This window comes from Oncorhynchus mykiss, chromosome 7, assembly GCF_057628025.1.
Source record: "Oncorhynchus mykiss isolate SJ-2025 chromosome 7, ASM5762802v1, whole genome shotgun sequence".
Classification (NCBI taxonomy): Eukaryota; Metazoa; Chordata; class Actinopteri; order Salmoniformes; family Salmonidae; genus Oncorhynchus; species Oncorhynchus mykiss.
The window spans coordinates 28,405,371-28,427,281 of record NC_143028.1 but is presented as its reverse complement, the minus strand read 5'-3'; the positions used below and the strand labels follow the sequence as shown (position 1 = coordinate 28,427,281).

Here is a 21,911-nt window from a genome sequence, read left to right as displayed (position 1 = left end):
CAGTGCAGGTGCATTTATACGGAGACTTGATTACACACAGGTGGATTGTATTTATCATCATTAGTCATTTAGGTCAACATTGGATCATTCAGAGATCCTCACTGAACTTCTGGAGAGAGTTTGCTGCACTGAAAGTAAAGGGGCTGAATAATTTTGCACGCCCAATTTTTCAGTTTTTGATTTGTTAAAAAAGTTTGAAATATCCAATAAATGTCGTTCCACTTCATGATTGTGTCCCACTTGTTGATTCTTCACAAAAAAATAGTTTTATATCTTTATGTTTGAAGCCTGAAATGTGGCAAAAGGTCGCAAAGTTCAAGGGGGCCGAATACTTTCGCAAGGCACTGTATTTGTACTGCTTTTAATCTTTTTAAATGAATTTATCTTATTAACACTTTGTTCTAGCTAGCTATTTGTGTAGGTGGCTATCAAGTAAACCCAATGATAATAGATTGAGGGGGATTGGTTGGTTATGAAATGGGTTAGGTCTGCACTTTTTGACATCACTAGCTTTTGTTTTTTCCAGCAGCACACAGAAGCAGGAACAGGTGTGCCACTCATTCTGTCTGGGTGTCAGCACAGCTACTCACAATCCAGTGTGTTTGGAGTGCCTTTCAAGACCATCCAGCAGCAAGGAAAGAACATGGGTCAGTTTGGGGTTGTCTTATCTATTTCAAAAACCTGCCAACTAGGGTTACCTAAAATTGCTTAACTACCAGACTACGCCAGCTCCTGTTTAATGAGGAACACCTTAACCAGTGGAAGACGGGTGCGTGACAGACCACATACTGGATCATGAGCAATGCAATGGACCAGGTAACGCTTTATAAAAAAATATTTTATTAATCTTTTCTGTTACAATATTTAAAACAGGCAATTTTGTTTAAACTTCATAAACACAAATAGCAATGTTAATTAAATACCTGGATGGTGACTTGAGCACGGCTCAGACAAATACCTAGGACTTCAAATCATGTACCGTCACTAAGAGCATTAAATTACACATGACAAATCTGGCGAAGCCACCATCATCACAAACATGGGGTAGCATGAGTGACACTGAGCAAGACCTACAAACAATAGCCGACAACCCTGAACGCAGGGCCAACTGTTTAGGATGGACACCACAACGTGCTTGCGCCAACCAGAGCTCTACAGCTCAGACCTTTGTAGTTTGGACCGACAACTTCCATCTTACACTCCAGTGACCCGAATACAGGTGCACCACAGGCTATAAAAAGAGGCAGAGCATAGTTAGGGGATGCTCCAATTACAGAAGGGTGGTTTAAAAAAAAGTTAATACAATTAAGCACAGCAAATTGCCAAGTCACAGCACACATGAAATTAAAATAAATAATTTGAGAGAGCATGCAAAGATCATTGATAATACAATTCGTAGAAGAGCTAAAGTCCAACCTATGACGTATAGAACAGCTAGTGTCCTGTGGTGGAAGTACATCAGTGTCGACATCCGTCCTGTACAAAAAAAAATATAACACTAAAGTTAAGTATCAGGATGGTGAAGTCTCACGATACAGACTATGCTGCTGGGAAGAGCATGCACCAGTTGGGGGTGAGCGCATTCTTCAGTAGACTTCAAAACAGCTAGTGTTCTACCCATCCTGTTCATATACTCAAAAGATATAACAGGTACAGGGAAGTATCATGGTTAAGTTCTCGTCAGGGTACAGGCTGTGCGGCACACATTGCAAGCAAGCTCTGGTGTAATAACCCCATTACATTGTCGGGTTGATAGTCAGGTTAAACTGCATTAGCAACAATAAGAGTAATGTATACAGGACGATAACAAGGCAGAGTTCTATGACAGACTGAGCTGGCAGACTTTACACCTCATGCTGATCTTTGTGTAGATCGTAAATGTCACCGGAATACTGAAAAGACTGATCCAACCATTTGTTAATGTGCATAAAAATAGCTTTATTTCCAAATAAATCAGAACATGCATGCAGAAATCAATGATTCATTGACTTCTCCACTCAATTGGTGATTCACATATCTTGTGACAAAAGCAGCAGATTTTTCCCCATGCAAATGACACATGGCTCAATTCAGTTCCCCTGAACAATTACATAGCAATCCTTCTACAAAACATAAATATATACGGCTTAAAAATGTCAAGAAAAACATAAAAATGTACAAAATAAAAACTGTTAAAACTATTTGCTTCTTGAACTAGTGTATAAAACATTTAAATCAAATACAACAGCTAAGAGGGGAAAAGCCCCAACCTGAAAGGCAATACAATTTGATAGTTAAATTGAACAAGTACTCTAAAATATTGGACAGAAAAAGTTAGTACTAGCATTGGTAGTTAAACGTGTTTCCCACTATAGGCTTCTTAGTAGGGCTGTGGATCTTTCACAACGATTCAATACGCATCTAGATAGTTGGGCTCCGATATGATACAGGAATTGTGTGTTTTAGTTTGAAACGAGTCAGTACGATTCAGTTTAATTAGAGGAACAAATCGATGCGATTCGGTTCACTAACATTAGTTACATAAAACACATTCATTTCCCATTCTAAATTCAAATCTGCTGCCGATACAGCTCATAAGCTGAGTCTCCGAGCTGACGCGTGTGTAAATCGTATAAGTCTAGTGTATGTAGGCACCAGAGCTGAGCCATTAGGAAAACTGGGCATCTACCACCCGCCTATCGGGTGGATAGCTTTTTGTCAATTTAGTGATTTTCTGACTGATGCATACCACTGTACATTTGGAACGGTTGTCAAACATTTGGACCAGGGCCGCTCTGTATCGGTGAATCAATACATCCCGACTTCTTAGGCATGAAGAAACCAATTATTCCAAGCATTTACAGTAAGGTTAAACAAAGTATAAAATATTTGGTAAATAAACATCTGCCAAGAAATTGCTAAGTTCAAAGTTCATAATTTTATTAAAATGGCTACGTACAGTGATAATTGTGTTATGTCAACAGCGATAAACCATAATCTGTTCAAATAGCTTAGTTTACAAGCATTGTAATCACTGAGATGAGGTCTGACAAACTGAGCGCACCAATCATGTGTTGTTGTGTTGCTTGTTTTTACAAATAATTGTGGTGTGTGGATGAGTGGGTGTATTCACACAGCGATTTGTCCTAGGAATAAAAGCATGTTGATTTCTGTACTGTCCAAATAAAACACAGCCTGGAGAATCAAGCTTGGCCCCTGCTATATTTATAGAGTAGCATGTATCAAGGTATTTTCATCAATCTGGAATTCACTTCAGACTTAATCTGTTTGACAAAATACATTTGAATCTAAACAGAACCCGTCATGATTTCCCTACACAGGGATTATTTTTTTAAATATTGTAAAAGAAAATGCTACAGTAACAGACTTCTGTAGCACCAGTATGGGTACCAAGGTTCAGAGTAGGGGGAGGAAAATAAATATCTGTACCATGTCACCTCACTGAGTGAAGTTGTCATTGCACCTTGTTAGTGTCATAAAACAGAGTGTGGGAGAGAAAAGTCAAGATTTCACCCAATATCTTTCCTGTAGGGAAAAAAGGGGGGGGGCTGACAGTTAAAATGTTGATTCCGTTTCAAATGAACCACTTTAGAACTTGTGGTGGAATAGGAAAAGCAGTTTGTTTGGTGTTATTTTCTCCCTCTGGGACTTCCTAGCTTTACAGTAAGCAGGCAAGAGGAGAGGTTTGCTTTCGAGAGGCACTGGAGAGCCCGACGAAGGTGGGCTTTAGGCGTAGATCTCCGTTGTCGGAGCCTTTTTGTAAATGGGCTTCTTTCCCAGGTCGTAGCTGCCTTCGTCCTTCTTCTTCATGCGATAGATGAGCAGAAGGACGAGGAAGACGGCAAAGAGCAGCCCCACTGCTCCACCAGCAATCAGAGCTGAAACAAAAGTGGAATTACAATTAGCTACAAAAGAAACTGTACAGTGAAATCGAACTGCCACAAATACTTTAGTGAATCGCTTTGAAATGTATTTTTATTTAACTAGGCAAGTCAGTTAAGAACAAATTCTTATTTTCAATGATGGCCTAGGAACAGTGGGTTAACTGCATGTTCAGGGGCAGAAAGACTGATTAGTACCTTGTCAGCTCGGGGATTTGAACTGGCGACCGTCCGGTTACTAGCCCAACGCTCTAACCACTAGGCTACCCTGCCGCCCCAAATAATTTAACCCTTTTCAAAGTTCAATAATAACAATTTGACTAGCCAAAATAAAGTTTAAGTGTGCTGCTGCCCCACCTGCTAGGACCTCTGTTTTTCTGAAGATGCTCTCCTCCCCCGCATGGGCCATCAGTACGTTTGATGGGTACTCCTCGGGTTTGGGAGCACCCCGCACTGACACTTCATTGTTCTTCTGGACCAGTTCAATCTCATTCGGTGTGGGTTTGGACCTCAGGGGTATGTCCAGGTCTGGAATCTTGTTGTCGTTCATGTCAGGCTACGAGCAACAAACAGAGAATTATACCTACTTGAACTATAAAGAGGAAACGTGGCTCTCATTTCATACATGATAGCTAATTATGAGTAATCTTACCTTTGTCATGGCATTGTCATTTTTGATTGTAATAGTAGTTACTGAAGAGAGAAGAAAACAATATTTCATTATATTCTAACTTGTTATCAGCTTTTTAAAGCAAATTAGCAGATCTTTGCAAACACCAACCTCCATCTCCAGAGCCAGAGAAGTCTTCATCGTCCGTTTCATCCTCATTGTCAAATGTGTCGTGCTCCTCATCAAGGAAGCCAAAGTCGGAGCCGTTGGGGGCGTCACCAGACGCAACAGGCTCGTCGTGCGACGCGGCTTGGGTCGTCTTCATGGGCATCCATGTCTCAGTCTCCCGCACCTGCTGGCCCAAACACAGCACTTAGAGGCAGAATAAGAGATCCCAGCTGGCGTACGGCTACTTTTCAAAAAAACACTTCAACTGTGGAGAAAGTCTAAGCCTACATTCCAACAACTGCAGTATAGAGTGAACCAGAAATCTATTTTACACATTAAATCTGCTTAAATAATTACCGTCACCTACAATGGTTAATTCTCATACACTGTGGGTTATATAATACATTTTAAAAACTCCTGAAGTTGCAGTACAACTTTTCCTACCCGAGCTGTGCCACTGAACTTTGTACAGCAAGTTCCCCTAAAACTTCTGCTTAACCTTGGTAAAAACGTTCACACAAGTTAACAGGAAGTGAGTGGGCCTCTGACTAATCTTTTTGACAGAAAAGGTAAGACAGGAGGTGACCAACTAAAGTAAAGAAGTCACTCATTTTCCTGTTTAACCCTACACTTAAAGTTGGCCTTTCAAAACAGACACAGAACTAGTCACCAGTGACAGGGTCCACAAAAACCACACGTCTTTGACATTCAAACCTCAAGTTCCCCCTTCATTCCCTTAACCACCAAACACTTAAAAAAGGAATGGTTCAGGCAAAATGTATATTTGGGTCAAGTTACCCTTGAGTTGTGGCTGAATGCTCATGGTGACAGAATCCACAATAATCCATTATTTAGTTATCATTGTTAGGATTCAGGACTAAAACAGCCAAAACAGATGTTAGCAAAGCTGCACTACAGGCAGAAACTTCCCCCCCCAAAAAATGTTAAAAGTATTGAAGCAACCAAACTTAACTCTAATTCCATCAAGCCACTGGTGAAGTTTCACAGCTCTGGTAAATCAATCCGCTTCTGGGTACCCGATGGAATACAACTTTATTGGCCACGTTACAGCGAACAGAAACGGCTGTGAGACTACATGGGGAAATAGTTTGTTGAATGACGAAGTTCGTGACAAATGATTGGCATTTTGCTCATAAACAATTCCTTTAAACTTGACCAACTTAGTTTGAAGTGTTTGCGGAACTTTGGGCTTGCGGTGCATCATTGGTAACATTAGTTTGGCCATTTACATGAAAGAATTTGGACAATGCTATAGCCAGAAGTAAATAATGGATTATTGTGGATTCTGTTACCATGGGCCTTCAGACAAGGTAAGGTAAAAATACATTATGCCTGAACTATCCCTTTAATGTAATCTAGCCAAAATTAAGTTAATCATGATGGGCTTGATTGGATTTAACATAATTGAAAGACAACTTTTGCTAATCACATTAGCACACTTAATTTAATTTCCCATTTGCTGAGTAAGCACTGTGAATGCGATTAAACCGCAGAGCAATTGAATGGCCAGATCCAATTAAAACACAAGCAACAGGGCCAAGGTGCAAAAAAAGATTCCTGAAGTACATTTAGGCAGAACGTGTTTGGGGTTGAAGTATTAGGCCTCTTGCACACTGGGCCTTGTCAGATGTCGTCACGCTAAGTTGGGTTAGCACTGATTGCTGAACAAGACACCAGAAACATGCAGCCGGTTGGATAACACCTGGCTCGGCAAATATATGCCCCGTCTATGATTAATGAAACAGTCATGCATTATTCATTGTTCAGAGGCAAAGGAGGGGGAGGTCTAGTTTTTTTTTTTACTGTTCTGGATGGCTGCTCAGGGCTGCCTGGGATACTGGAAGCCTTGTTCCTCTTTTAGCCAGGTGGTTCCTCTCTCTATCCTCCCCCCAAAAACATGCATAAAATCAAGTTACGCATTATTACATGTTACACCATTCCATTGAACAAAAGCAAGCAACTTGGGCACATTTGAAATAATTAATTTTAAGCATTGCTGCTACGGTAATTCACTGACCGTGGTGTGGGGGGGCCCCAGCAGTTTAACCGTGCTCTGAAATTCTGTTTCAAATAGTGTGGTTTGAAGTTAATCCCCTCTAAATTACATTTGAGGGAGACCAGGGAATGCCATTGTTGCCGTCAGAAGCTTCAAACAGGCAGCCATTTTCTCCTTGTGTTTGCACTGAGGTAGGGCTTGCACTCATGTCCTCAGCACTTCCGTGACTATGCTCAGAATTTTAACTAAGTACGATGCATCACCATTTAAAGTGGCAATCAACAATTGAAACAACAAAGTGCTCTCCCTGTGTTGGTAAAAAGCTGGGCAATGGGACTGGTGAAATGTAACCACTCATTCATAGACAGAGCAATGGATGCAAGGACTGACCATCCATGATATCAAATTTATAGTTTTAACCATGTTTTTAGGCTAGTGCGTTTACATTTACTTTGTTTACAAACAGTAAAACAAGCTTATATTTTTGGTTCTGATGGGGTACGACAGTTGAACTAAGCTCATGAGGAATTAATAGGCTATTATTCAAGAATTAATGGGTACATATCATTCATTTATAAGTAAAAACAAAATATAGCAACTTCTGATTGCCCCTTTAAACTCACATGGGCATCCACATGGCTACAGGGACTGATTTAGACTCCAGATCTCAAAAGGAGACTATTTTCTTCACTTCCTCATCGCGTTTCGAAGCAAATTCATCTCACTGGCACATCAGGGCACGCCTCTAGTCATACACATTCACCAGGCCTATATGGTACTTTTCCCAATGAAAACAAGGTTCAAATTCTATTTTGTTTGGTGAATACCTAAATTTATATACAGTATTTGACCACAAACCACCAGATCTTTCCAAGTAGAACAACCCATAAATGCACTACTTGAGCCCAACATATGCTAAATGACAATTCAACTGCCAGAGGGGAAATTTTTCACACAAGCACTAGACAAAACCCCTTCTTTCAGTTCCAACATTCCATACTCTAAAGGGATTTTATAGCCCAATGGACAGCAATGCAGAAACCATTATTAGCCTACATCCTGGTGAAAGTGTTATGTTCTCTCCACAGCCTGGGCATTCAATTCAGCCCACCAAGAAAGAAAAAAGGCTCCTTCTAGTGAAAATGATCTCATGCTTAATTAAAAACATGCATTCCAACAAAAATAGCCATGTGCCCAGTAATGCCAAAAGGAATAATTTTGATAGCAGATAAAGGCCTGAAAATAGTGTGTAGGCCTAAGTCAGAATGGATAACAAGAAACAGAACATTGCTGACATATTACAAATGTAAAAAAAAAAAAAAAAAAACATTTCATCCAAGTCAGCTCCAGAGAGTAATTTTAGTGTCTTAGAAAAACAGGGCTCTGCTGGTAGGCTATGCCAAAAATACACTAGAATGATAAACCACAGAATGTAAGAAGGGATGCTCGTTAAGCTGACAAGGAAAGACTGATGTAAATAGAGGTCAATTGGTATGACACATGGCACTGATTAAAATACACAATGAAAATGCATCAAAGTACTGTGCATAATGGTATAGGCCCATTGTTCCATTCTTCGGCTCGAAGTCCTGATGAGCTTAAGAATAAAAACAGACATTCACCCATAAACTTAAGATGGATGAAAGGAATGAGGCTTGACATAGTTAGGCTAAGTAGCCATCAAAGTAATAACAAAATGGCAGGCACACAAGTGATCAGAGGACTTTTTTGGTGAGAAAGCAGAAGCAAGCAGTCCACTAGCTGGGAAGCTTGGCTAATGAAAGTACCCTGGCCATTTAGATCTGTCCAAATCCTGAAGAGGGCCATTCAAGGTCCACAGAGGTCAAATTCCACAGGAAAACACAAAAGGGAAAATGAGAGGGGCAGCCTCTGCATGGTTTTGAGGAATGTAACAGATTCAACTTAGGCTACTAGGAACCTCATTGTGGAGACCAGCTTGTTTAATGTGTGCTACCACATTTAGAAACTTCTCCCCAGAGGTGTAGGCTAGGCTATCAAAACAATGGCCCAACTGGAAAAACTTGTAACAGAGCCCTGTTGTCGTTAAACTGGAAAATGATTTATTAGAATGCAGCCTTAATCCTCCTTTTCATCTCATTTAACACTCGATTTACTTAACAAAAAGGCACATGTCAATAGAAGTTTTTTTTAACTGTTTTGTTCTCCATATTCTTCGCTTTTTTAAACAAAAAGGTTAAATCATTTCCATTTCATTCGGTTTCTCCCCGTGAGCTCAATGTGCCGTTTTTCATGGTATAAATCAGATCAACCCCGAACTGTGTGATACAGTAGGGAATTGTAGTTTCTAACAGGCCAATATGCAACATAGTCTAGCGTGGAAAATGTGGTAATTAACTATAACGACCATAATCCACTGCCTGTCTATTTGTCCGATCTGTGTGGGGCAGACAGAGATAAGTGCGATGGTGTAGTTGCGTCTTGAGGCATCTCTACTTGAAAATACATGACTTAAGTCAGGGATGGGCAACTCCAGTCCTTGGGGGAAATGTATTTCAGAAGAACAGAATGAGTTGGTCTACTGTATGTTAGTTATCAGGCTATGAGCCATGTCATAGGCAGTAGGCTTGTTCATTCAGCTGACAAGATATCCATATGTCCCGTGCCATTATTTTATAGTAAGAAAAATAACTGAATAAAATAGAAAGGAAATGTTTCCTATTACGAAGCGAGTGCGAAAGTGATCCCATATGCTAGATGTAGAGTTATTTGACAACTGAATGATAAACCTTGTGTGTCTTAAATCAAAACATATGGGCTGCATGTAGCAACAAAAAAAAAGCTTGCACTCTGATCCTCATCTCAGGCTGTTCTCTCAAGTGATCATATTTTCACCCATCAGAATATTCTCATCTGTAATAATCAGGGATGCACGATATAAAAACGAGTGAACATATCGGAGTCGGACGATTTTAGCTAAAAATGCAGTCTCCCTAACACCCCGATGTCAAAGCTGATGTGCATACCTATATAACGTAGGTAGATGACGTAATGGCGCCGCGTAAAATGTTGCACTATATGTGCCACATAGCACTCTTAAACTAGCCCACAATGTCTGCTGTGTGGATCTAGCAGTCAACGAGTCGAGCAGTCATTTGAAAGAGTAACAATTTCAGCGAGACAACGCAAATCCATTAAAGCCAAGATAAAATAAATCATTGCCCTTGACAATCAACCGTTCTGTCGTGAAGCTAATAGCAACATCACCCACGACATACATACTATGGAATGCCATTTGGGTCTTTGAGTGTCAAAAGACACAGTAGCAATGTCAAAGCTGTACAAAGCCTGCAAACAAGCAAACACCGGCCACGAACGATGTGTTTACAATACCACATTGGTAATAAAGCATCGTTGGTACGACCACAACTTCTGGGGTAGCTAGCTTGAGCTTGGTACCTAGCTAGCACCAATACAACCTTGCTATTGGCTACACCCACTGCAACACCCAACACTTAAGACCCATTAAGTTTTTTTTAAAACTGACTTTGACAATATTAATTTATAAATGTAACTTCATGACATGCAGTACTTTGGGGTGGACCCTCGTGTCAATCAATGAGAAAAGATTTTAAATAGACAAAATGGCGGCGTACATGTTTTGGGATAACTTCGGAGAAAAACATTTATTTCCAAAAATGTAAATGAACCACCTGCAACTGGATATTTTTGAAGACATGTTCGACTGAATCAAGGATGAATATAGTATTGCCAAGTTAAGACTGGTCGAAGATTATTCTTGCTACCCCAAACAGTACCTATCCCATAAAGGGTAATGGAGAATCACATTAGCCCTTTACAGTTCTTTATCTATGTATTCAAAAGACTAGATTTGACAATAAGCACCTATCCTTAGGGCAGGGTCTGCTGAGCAGTGCATTAGCATATTGCCTCCATGTAGCCCAGTCAGTCTCACTGGATGGTGTCTAGTTAGCCTATAACCATTCTGTTTCATCCCCTTCCCGACATCTGACAATTAAGCCGACAGGACTGGACACTGTCACGCAATTCTCTGATGTTGTCAGATTACATAAAATAGCACAAGGAAGTACACCTACATCCTGGTATGTGCACGTTTGCTTAATTTGGACTCCGAAGTGGCGCAGCGATCTAAGGCACTGCATCTCAGTGCTAGAGCCATCACTACAGACCCTGGTTTGATTCCAGGCTGCATTACAACAGCCCGTGATTGGGAGTCCCATAGGGCGGCACATAATTGGCCCAGCATCGCCCGGTTAAGGTTTGCCCAGGGAAGGCAGTCATTGTAAATAAGAATTTGTTCTTAACTGACTTGCCTAGTTAAATAAAGGTTAATACAAATAATAATAATCCACTTCCAAAAGTTATCAAACCAACTGTCCAAAAATGACAACCACACTGCATTAGGCATACTGAATTGAGTCTAAACAATGATAGTGTTGAGCCATGTTACATGAAGTGTTTGTTTAATTTGATAATTGATTGCAGTCTTTATTTGGCAACTGATCAGCAATTAAACATCTATTAACTGCTGTAATTGAATATAGTAAAATGGAAATAGGTCAACAGTAATGGTCAAATTACAAGAGCTCAACTAAATATTGGTGTCCCTAGAAAAAGTTTCTTATAAACTGGGTGGTTCGATCCCTGAATGCTGATTGGCTGAGAGCGTGGTATATCAGACCGTATACCACCTGTATGACAAAACATGTATTTTTACTGCGCTAATTACGTTGGTAACCAGTTTATAATAGCAATAAGGCACCTCAGGGGGTTGTGGTAATATACCAATATACGACGGCTAAGGGCTGTATCCAGGCACACCACGTTGCATAAGAACAGCCATTTGCCAAGGTATATTGGCTATACCACCCCACCCCCCGGGCTTTATGGCTTAAATCTAGCTTGCCCTCTTTGAGCTACATGTGATGGGTTGTCACTTGCATGATTATCATTCCCCCTCACACCAGAAATGAATTTAGCTACGTTTGTCTGACTAGCTAGATATAACTATCACAATTTAAACACCATTGCTTTCACTTACGATGGAGGCCAGGGGCCACAAACCATATGCCTTACTCTTTAGATAATAATTTTGGCCATTTAGCTGACTTTGCTAGGTAGGTAACGTTAGCTGTACTGTAGCTAGTTATCCAGCTAGCTGACTAAACACAATTAGCTAGTTAAAGTTAAGACTGTTTTACAAAACACAGCAATCTACATTGTGTAAACAGTTTAACAGCTAGCTAAAACAGTAGTTACCTTAATTACCATTACATTAACCAGGTCGAAAACACTTCTCAATAACCATCATGTGTTGTTGGCTAACGTTAACTTAGCTAACTAAGTAGATAGCTAACTAGCCGATTAACAGCTACAGTCGCTAACGTTAGCATTGTCTTGGCTGTAGCCAGCTGAAGTAGTAAGGTTAGCTACACAAAAACAACGTGGTAAAGTTAGTTAGGCTAAGTAAACTAAAACGATCACAAGATAAAGTAAAAGTGAGTAACGTTAAACTAGCTATAACTAACGGTAGCTGAATTAAGGTTACCCGGTGTTCTGTTAGCTAGCGAACATTACTTACCGACTCAGAGTAGACGGAGGCAAATAAAAACAACACGAGGAACACTTTGTGCATGTTTCTCTTGACAGTTTCTTCAACAAAAAGTGCTGTAAACTTGGGAAAAGAGTGGAATGAAAAGTCCTATAAACACACTCGAAAGTTCACGTTGCCCACTGTATCACCTTGCTATAACACAACTTGTATCTTCCAATTCAGTCAGTCACTGATTCAATCTACGAACTACTTCGGATTGATATATTTTGTATCGCACATTACACTCCACCCCCTGTAACAGCAACCAATAAGAGCTATGCAAAGGTCCTACTCTCCCTTCGTCATAATTTACCGTAAACTCGTGCTCCGAACCAGTCCCCAGACTCAACAGGTTATTTATTAGAACATCTTTACTTAAGCAGTCGATTAGCAAATTCTTGAATGTAGAATAATGTAGCTACGATATCATTCATGTTCTTGGTGGGAATTGTAATGTGGCTCATATAGCGAGAATTGCTATAATATTATCATTAATAATTGGTGGCACTTTAGACTCAATTGAAATTGTCATGCATTGTTTTACCTATCTTCCCCTCACTTGTTTATCTCCATGATGACATAAAGAAAACAGAAAATTACATTTATTTAGAGAGGAAGAGACGAAGCCAGAATCTTTGATTTACTGTAAAATGTGTGCCACTTCTCATGGAAAGTCCGTTCATGGATTTTTTTTTACTCACGTAATCTTCCGGTAAACCCTCCCCTTACGCGTCATAACTGTTTGTGTAGAAGCGAAACCCCGCAGACCTAATAACATTTCATGTCCACCAGAACAGCTCTTAAGTTATCATATCCACTCAATTGTTATTGTAGGAGTTTGATGAAACTTTGAAGGATTGTAGACCCATCCAGTGGTAACAGTAGTGGGATAGATTTCCATCAACATGTTTAAAATATATAAGTAGCTAGTCACAAACAAAATACGTGTTGTTGTGCAAATATACAATGCAACCAAATGTGGTCAAATATGTTTTTGTGAACGTGACAACATTTGTGACTCCACAGATGACATTTGTGACCTGCATTGTACATATTTGTGACTTGAATTACATTTATGAGGTGCATTAAGTCTGTGACTGCCATCCAGTGGGGAACCCAGAGGGCCTTCTAAAAAGGTATACATTTTTTAAATTAAAATTCGTTAAAAAAAAATTGTCTTGGCAAATGAGAAATGCTCACTAACAGGGATGTAACAAATTTGTGCACAACATTTGAGAGATATAAGCTTTTTCTGGGATCTTAGCTCATGAAACATGGGACCAACACTTTGTCTGTTGCGTTTATATATATTTTTCAGCATAACATGAAATATATTTTAATATAATTATAGCCTATACTGTATTCATATTTCTAATACAGTTATCTCGGTTTTCATTTAATCATATTTGTATCCTTTGCTTGTTAGCAACAATTGCAAAGAAATTTGCAACTTTGTATTTGTTGAAACATTTGTTGTGAAGTTATCAGAGGTCATAGAAAGACAGATAAACATCTGGATTTTATGTTTGGCGGAGATCTTTGTATAAAGTGACGTGGATGGGCAAAAAAAGCATCTAACGTTGCACTTAACTGTTCTCCAAGTGGTCTGAAGCAGTCGTTATTTAACAAGTGTTTTTAAGAAAAACTTGAGTAACGATGGTTTTGGGAAACCACTCAGAGATTTAACGATGCTCCTTCCAAAGTCTTAATGATGAACTTAGCTTTAAGATATTTTATGAAATGTGGCCAGAACATCATTATAGGTCCGAGCTCCCTGCCATCCAGGACCTCTATACCAGGCGATGTCAGAGGAAAGGCCTAAAATGTTTTAAAGATTCCAGCCACCCGAGTCATAGACTGTTCTCTCTGCTACCGCACGGCAAGCGGTGCCGATGCACCAAGTCTGAAACCAACAGAACCCTGAACAGATTCTACCCCCAAGCCATAAGACTGCTAAATAGTTAAAGGTGCAATATGCAGGAATCTTTCTGCCATTTCCTGGTTGCAAACATTCAAATAATTTGTCTAATTTCAGTTTATGTGACAAAACAAGCAATGTATAGTGTAGAGAATCATTGTATAATCTAAACCGCTGTGAAATATAATATTGGATTTTCAGCTGTTTGAAGTTGGTGTACAAAACCGAAAGTAAAAAATGATTTTTTAAAAACTTTCAGAATGGGAAGCATAGATATAGCACACATAGAACATATCTACTACTTCTTAGATTTGCTTTCAATGTGGATGACATATCTATAACTCACATTTCTATGTGCATTTGGTCAGGTCGCCCAAAAAGTTACATATTGTAGCTTTAACCAAGTAGCTACCGTAACTATTTGCATTGAGTCTTTTTGCAGTAACCTTTTTGACTCATCACTTATAGTTGAAGTCGGAAGTTTAAATACACTTAAGTTGGAGTCATTAAAACTAGTTTTTCAACCACTCCACAAAATTCTTGTACACAAACTATAGTTTTGGCAAGTCGGTTAGAACATCTACTTTGCGCATGACGCAGGTAATTTTGCCAACAATTGTTTACAGAGATTATTTCACTTATAATTCACTGTATTACAATTCCAGAAGTTTACATACACTAAATTGACAGTGCCTTTAAACAGCTTGGAAAATTCCAGAATTTGATGTCATGGCTTTAGAAGCTTCTGATAGGCTAATTGACATCATTTTAGTTATTTGGAGGTGTACCTGTGGATGTATTTCAAGGCCTACCTTCAAACTCAGTGGCTCTTTACTTGACATCATGGCAAAATCAAAAGAAATCAGCCAATAACTCAGATTTGTTTTTTTTTAAGACAAGCCTGGTTCATCTTTGGGAGCAATTTCCAAATGCCTGAAGATACCACGTTCATCTGTACAAACAATATTACGCAAGTATAAACACCATGGGACCACGCAGCTGCCATACCGCTGTAGAACTGTTTGGCCATAATGACCATAGTCATGTTTGGAGGAAAAAGGGGGAAGCTTGCAAGCCGAAGAACACCATCCCAACCGTGAAGCACGGGGGTGGCAGCATCATGTTGTGGGGTGCTTTACTGCAGGAGGAACTGGTGCACTTCACAAAATAGATGGCATCATGAGAAAGTACAATTTTGTGAACATATTGAAGCAACATCTCAAGACATCAGTTATAGCTTGGTCGCAAATGGGTCTAACAAATGGACAATGACCCCAAGCATACTTCCATAGTTGTGGCAAATGGCTTAAGGGCAACAAAGTCAAGGTACTGGAGTGGCCATTACAACGCCCTGACCACAATCCCTTTGAAAATGTGTGGGCAGAACTGAAAAAGCATGTGCGAGCAAGGAGGCCTACAAACCTGTCTGTTACACCAGCTCTGTCACTTATTGTGGGAAGCTTGTGGAAGGCTACCTGAAATGTTTGACCGAGGTTAAACCATTTTAAGGCAGTGCTACCAAATTCTAATTGAGTGTATGTAAACTTCTGACCAACTGGGAATGTGATGAAAGAAACAAAAGCTGAAATAAATCATTCTCTCTTCTTTTATTCTGACATTTCACATTCTTAAAATAAAGTCTTTACTAGGATTAAATGTCAGGAATTGTGAAAAACTGAGTTTATATGTATTTGGCTAAGGTGTAAGTAAACTTCCGACTACAACTGTAAATGTTGATTTGAAATATTTTGGACATCAGAGGAATCTTGAGGGAATGCTATTTGAGTCAGAAAAGGATATTCATATGATAGGTAAGATATACAAACCTTGCAGAGAGCCTATCCAAATGACAATCTCATAGAAAAAAAATATAAACCATTGGAACCAAGACTTAATGATAACTGATATCGGCACAAAACGGAGGGAATTTTGGAAGATAACTAATGAAATTACAGTTAACGAATATGTCTGCTTAGTCCACTATAAACTAATGTATAGAATTTATTACACAAGACAAAATTCACAAATTCTATAGCATGAATGCAGTCATGTCTTAAGTGTACAACTAACAATGACTAAATAGTCCATACATTCTGGGAATGCTATACAATCGAAAATGTATGGGCAGAGTTCTAAAGTTGGCTGTCAGAAGTATTAGAATGTAAATTTACTTTTAATCTGTCTGTTTTCATATTTCAAAACATGGCATACAGTATGAGGTTGGACGATACTTTTCTCATGAATCATCTTGACAAAAATGTATACTTAAAAGCTGGAAATCAACCAATCCTCCAATGTTAACACAATGGAAAGGTCAAATTCTTTATTATATAACTGTTGAAAGAGCATGAATGATTGAGAGAAACACAATGGTGCAGTTTGAGGACATGTGGTGGAGAGTGATGTGGGTGCTTGAGATGGGGATGTGAGCAGGTGGGTTTGGACAGGGGTCATGTTGTGTATTGTAAAAATAAAAATAAAATTTTACCAAAAAAATGAAACGCATGGGGTCTTTGACAGGCAGTAAACAAGTTTTCTGTTGATATCTAAAAAAAACTGATGCAAGAGGGCATCGAAATTGCTAGCATAATAAGTAAGCAGCAGAGAACTGGAAGGAGAGGCGGCCAAAGGAAGAATTGGTTTTGGGGGTGACCAGAGAGATATAACTGCTGGATCGTGTGCTACAGGTGGGTGCTGCTATGGTGACCAGCGAGCTGAGATAAGGGGGGACTTTACCTAGCAGGGTCTTGTAGATCACCAGGAGCCAGTGGGTTTGGCGACGAGTATGAAGCGAGGGCCAGCCAACGAGAGCGTACAAGTCGCAGTGGTGGGTAGTTTAAGGGGCTTTGGTGACAAAACGGATGGCACTGTGATAGACTGCATCCAATTTATTGAGTAGGGTATTGGAGGCTATTTTGTAAATGACATCGCCGAAGTCGAGGATCGGTAGGATGGTCAGTTTTACAAGGGTATGTTTGCCAGCATGAGTGAAGGATGCTTTGTTGTGAAATAGGAAGCCAATTCTAGATTTAACTTTGCATTGGAGATGTTTGATGTGAGTCTGGAAGGAGAGTTTACAGTCTAACCAGACACCTAGGTATTTGTAGTTGTCCACATGTTCTAAGTCAGAACCGTCCAGAGTAGTGATGTTGGACGGGCGGGCAGGAGCAGGCAGCAATCGGTTGAAGAGCATCCAGTTAGTTTTACTTCTAATTAAGAGCAATTGGAGGCCACGAAAGGAGAGTTGTATGGCATTGAAGCTCGTCTGGAGATTGCATAGTGGAGAAGGTATGGTGGGATTCGAAATTGTCGGTGATCTGTTTGTTGACTTGGCTTTCGAAGACCTTAGAAAGAAAGGGTAGGATAGATATAGGTTTGTAGCAGTTTGGGTCAAGAGTGTGTCCTCCTGTGAAAAGGGGGATGACAGCAGCTGCTTTCCAATCTTTGGGAATCTCAGACGACATGAAAGAGAGGTTGAACAGGTTAATAATAGGGGTTGCAAAATTTTCGGGCAGATAATTTTAGAAAGAAAGGGTCCAGATTGTGTAGCCCGGCTGATTTGTAGGGGTCCAGATTTTGCAGCTCTTTCAGAACATCAGCTGACTGGATTTGGGAGAAGTAATAATGGGGAAGGCTTGGGCGAGTTGCTATGGGGGGGTGCAGTGCTGTTGACAGGGGTAGGGGTAGCCAGGTGGAAAGCATGGCCAGCCATAGAAAAATGTTTATTGAAATTATCAATTATAGTGGATTTATCGGTGGTGACAGTGTTTCCTATCCTCAGTGCAGTGGGCAGCTGGGAGGAGGTGTTCTTATTCTCCATGGACTTTACAGTGTCCCAGAACTTGTTTTGAGTGTGTTGCAGGAAGCTGCTTCTGCTTGAAAAAAAAAAAAAAAAAGCTAGCCTTGGCTTTTCTAACTGCCTGTGTATGTTGGTTTCTAGCTTCCCTGAAAAGTTGCATATCACGGGGGCTCTTCGATGCTAATGCAGAAAGCCATAGGATGTTTTTGTGTTGGTTAAGGGCAGTCAGGTCTGGAGAGAACCAAGGGCTATATATGTTCCTCGTTCTAAATTTCTTGAATGGGGCATGTTTATTTAAGATGGTGAGGAAGGCATTTAAAAAAAATAATCAGGCATCCTCTACTGACGGGATGAGATCAACATCCTTCCAGGATACCCCGGCCAGGTCGATTAGAAAGGCCTGCTCACTGAAGTGTTTTAGGGAGCGTTTGACAGTGATGAGTGGAGGTTGTTTGACAGCTGACCCATTACGGATGCAGGCAATGAGGCAGTGATCGCTGAGATCTTGGTTGAAAACAGCAGAGGTGTATTTAGAGGGAAGGTTAGGATGATATCTATGAGGGTGCCCGTATTTACGGCTTTGGGGTGGTACCTGGTAGGTTCATTGATAATTTGTGTGAGATTGAGGGCATCAAGCTTAGATTGTAGGATGGCTGGGGTGTTAAGCATGTTCCAGTTTAGGTCGCCTAGCAGCACGAGCTCTGAAGATAGATGGGGGGCAATCAGTTCACATATGGTGTCCAGAGCACAGCTGGGGGCAGAGGGTGGTCTATAACAGGCGGCAACGGTGAGAGACTTGTTTTTAGAGGTGGATTTTTAAAAGTAGAAGTTCAAATTGTTTGGGTACAGAACTGGACAGTAGGACAGAACTCTCTAGGCTATCTTTGCAGTAGAGTGCAACACCGCCCCCTTTGGCCGTTCTATCTTCTCTGAAAATGTTGTGGAACGGAAATGGCGCCACACCAAACTGGAAGTCTTCCGACTAGCTTGGAAAGACAGTACCGTGCAGTATCGAAGAGCCCTTACTGCTGCTCGATCATCCTATTTTTCCACCTTAATTGAGGAAAATAAGAACAATCTGAAATTCCTTTTTGATACTGTCGCAAAGCTAACTAAAAAGCAGCATTCCCCAAGAGAGGATGGCTTTCACTTCAGCAGTTATAAATTCATTAACTTCTTTGAGGAAAAGATCATGATTATTAGAAAGCAAATTACGGACTCCTCTTTAAATCCGCATATTCCTTCAAAGCTCAGTTGTCCTGAGTCTGCACAACTCTGCCAGGACCTAGGATCAAGAGAGACACTCAAGTGTTTTAGTACTATATCTCTTGACACAATGATGAAAATAATCATGGCCTCTAAACCTTCAAGCTGCATACTGGACCCTATTCCAACTAAACTACTGAAAGAGCTGCTTCCTGTGCTTGGCCCTCCTATGTTGAACATATTAAACGGCTCTTTATCCACCGGATGTGTACCAAACTCACTAAAAGTGGCAGTAATAAAGCCTCTCTTGAAAAAGCCAAACCTTGACCCAGAAAATATAAAAAACTATCGGCCTATATCGAATCTTCCATTCCTCTCAAAAATTTTAGAAAAGGCTGTTGCGCAGCAACTCACTGCCTTTCTGAAGACAAACAATGCACACAAAATGCTTCAGTCTGGTTTTATAGACCCCATCATAGCACTGAGACTGCACTTGTGAAGGTGGTAAATGACCTTTTAATGGCATCAGACCGAGGCTCTGCATCTGTTCTCGTGCTCCTAGACCTTAGTGCTGCTTTTGATACCATCGATGAACACATTCTTCTGGAGGGATTGGAAACCCAAATTGGTCTACACGGACAAGTTCTGGCCTGGTTTAGATCTTATCTGTCGGAAAGATATCAGTTTGTCTCTGTGAATGGTTTGTCCTCTGACAAATCAACTGTGAATTTCAGTGTTCCTCAAGGTTCCGTTTTAATACCAGGTTCCGTTTCAGGACCATTATTGTTTTCACTATATATTTTACCTCTTGGGGATGTCATTCGAAAACATAATGTTAACTTTCACTGCTATGCGGATGACACACAGCTATACATTTCAATGAAACATGGTGAATGGGTGGTGCGGAGGAAGCGAGATGGCACGGTCCATGCTGAAAACCTCCCAGAGGTCCTGGTACAATGGGTGGCTTTTGAAAACCGGTCCACTACCATAAGGATGGTGGTGTTGCCATCAGATGGCGGGATGGCCGTGACGAAGTCCAAGGATATATGGGACCAGGGGTGGTGAGGGACAGGAAGTGGTTGAAGGATGCCAGCCGGAGCATGCCGCGGAGTCTTGTTCTGTGCACACACAGTACAGGCGGCAACGAATGCAGAGACATCAGTAACCATGGTGGGACACCAAAAACGTTGTCAGACGAAATCCAAGGTCCGACGGGAGCCAGGATGACAGGTGAGTCTCAAGGAATGTGCCCATTCCAGAAGAGGAGCATCCGAGGTCTGGCTGGGAACACTATACCGTGCGGACCAGACTCTCGATATCCCAGACAATAGCAGCTGCTAGACAGGAAGTAGGGAGGATTGTGTTGGTGTTCGAGGGTGTAGTAGCGGGGCTGTACAGGTGTGAGAGCACACCATGCTTCACATTCTTGGACCCCGGGCGGTAGGAAATAGTGAAATGGAAGCGAGTGAATAACAGGGCCCATCTCGCCTGCCTGGCGCTTGGAGGTGCGAAGATATTCCATGTTCTTATGGTCCGTCCACACCAAAATGGCCCTTCTAACCCTCTAGCCATCTTGACAGCGAGTAATTCTGGATTTCCCACATCGTAGTTCCTCTCCGCGAGGTTAAGGCAATGGGAAAGGAAGGAGCAGGCATGCAGCTTCTGGTCCTGGGCAGAGCGTTGCCACAGGACAGCCCCAACGTTGATGTCCGAGGCGTCGACCTGCACCACGAGCTGACAGGATGGGTCTGGATGGATTAAAATGGGGGGCTGTAGTGAATCGCTGCTTGAGGTCAGAGAACGCCCGGTCAACTGCTGGAGACCATGTGAACGGCACCCTAGGAGAGGTGAGTGCAGAGTGGGGGGAAGCAAGTGTGCTGTAACCACGAATGAAACAACGGTAGAAATTGACAAACCCCAGGAAACGCTGCAGCTGCACTCTGGACGTGGTTTGAGGCCAATTCACCACCACTCTCACCTTGTCAGGATCCATCTGAACACTCTCTGCAGTGATGACGCAGCCTAGGAAGGAGATGGTGGTGCGATGGATCTCACACTTCTCCACCTTCACGAACAGCTGGTTCTCCAGGAGATGCTGGAGGACTTGTCCAACATGGAGAATGTGTCAAGGTAGACAAAAACAAACAGTTCAACATGTCTCGAAGAACATCAATGATCAGGGCCTGGAACACTGTGGGAGAATTGGTCAGTCCGAACGGCATCTCCAGTTACTCATAGTGCCCGCTAGCCGTGTTAAAGGCAGTCTTCCACTCATCCCATTCCCGTTTCCGAACCAGATGATGGGCGTTCCAAATGTCCAACTTGGAGAAGATGGTTGCCCCCTGGAGAGGCTCGAAAGCTGAGGAGATCTGTGGTAGCGGGTAATGTCATTGAGACCCCCGGTAGTCAATACATGGATGCAGGGTCTTGTCCCTCTTCTCCACAAAGAAGAACCCTGATCCAGCTGGGTAGGAAGAGGGACGCATAAACCCAGCAGTGAGAAAGTCCTCAATATATGCTTTCATCGCTTTGGTCTCCAGAACTGACAGGGAATAGTCTCCCCCGAGGAGGTGTAGTGCCCGGGAGAAGGTTGATGGCACAGTCATAGGGTCGATGCGGAGGAAGCGAGATGGTATGGTCCATGCTGAAAACCTCCCAGAGGTCCTGGTATTCCACTGGGAATGGCAGTGAGGCT

The 21,911-nt window shown here is 41.3% G+C and overlaps 1 protein-coding gene across 1 annotated transcript; it reads right to left on the bottom strand.

Moving 5' to 3' along the window:
* Positions 1–1,913: 1,913 nt before the first annotated feature.
* Positions 1,914–12,871, bottom strand: sdc4 (syndecan 4). The gene is made up of 5 exons (XM_021609100.3): positions 12,279–12,871; positions 4,663–4,843; positions 4,534–4,574; positions 4,239–4,437; positions 1,914–3,878 (listed from the first exon to the last, which is right to left on the bottom strand). Exons 1-5 carry the CDS (start codon positions 12,330–12,332, stop codon positions 3,727–3,729), a joined length of 627 nt encoding a protein of 208 aa, XP_021464775.1. The 5' UTR covers positions 12,333–12,871; the 3' UTR covers positions 1,914–3,726.
* Positions 12,872–21,911: the final 9,040 nt, after the last annotated feature.

What these genes read in the sequence shown, in the direction of transcription:
- sdc4 (XM_021609100.3), bottom strand. Translation starts at nt 12,332, where the DNA reads ATGCACAAAGTGTTCCTCGTGTTGTTTTTATTTGCCTCCGTCTACTCT. An exon ending in CCTCCGTCTACTCTGAGTCG is followed by an intron (nt 4,844 to 12,278) that starts GTAAGTAATGTT and finishes TTGGGCCAGCAG; the next exon opens with GTGCGGGAGACTGAGACATG. An exon ending in AAAAACAGAGGTCCTAGCAG is followed by an intron (nt 3,879 to 4,238) that starts GTGGGGCAGCAG and finishes CTTTTGTTTCAG; the next exon opens with CTCTGATTGCTGGTGGAGCA.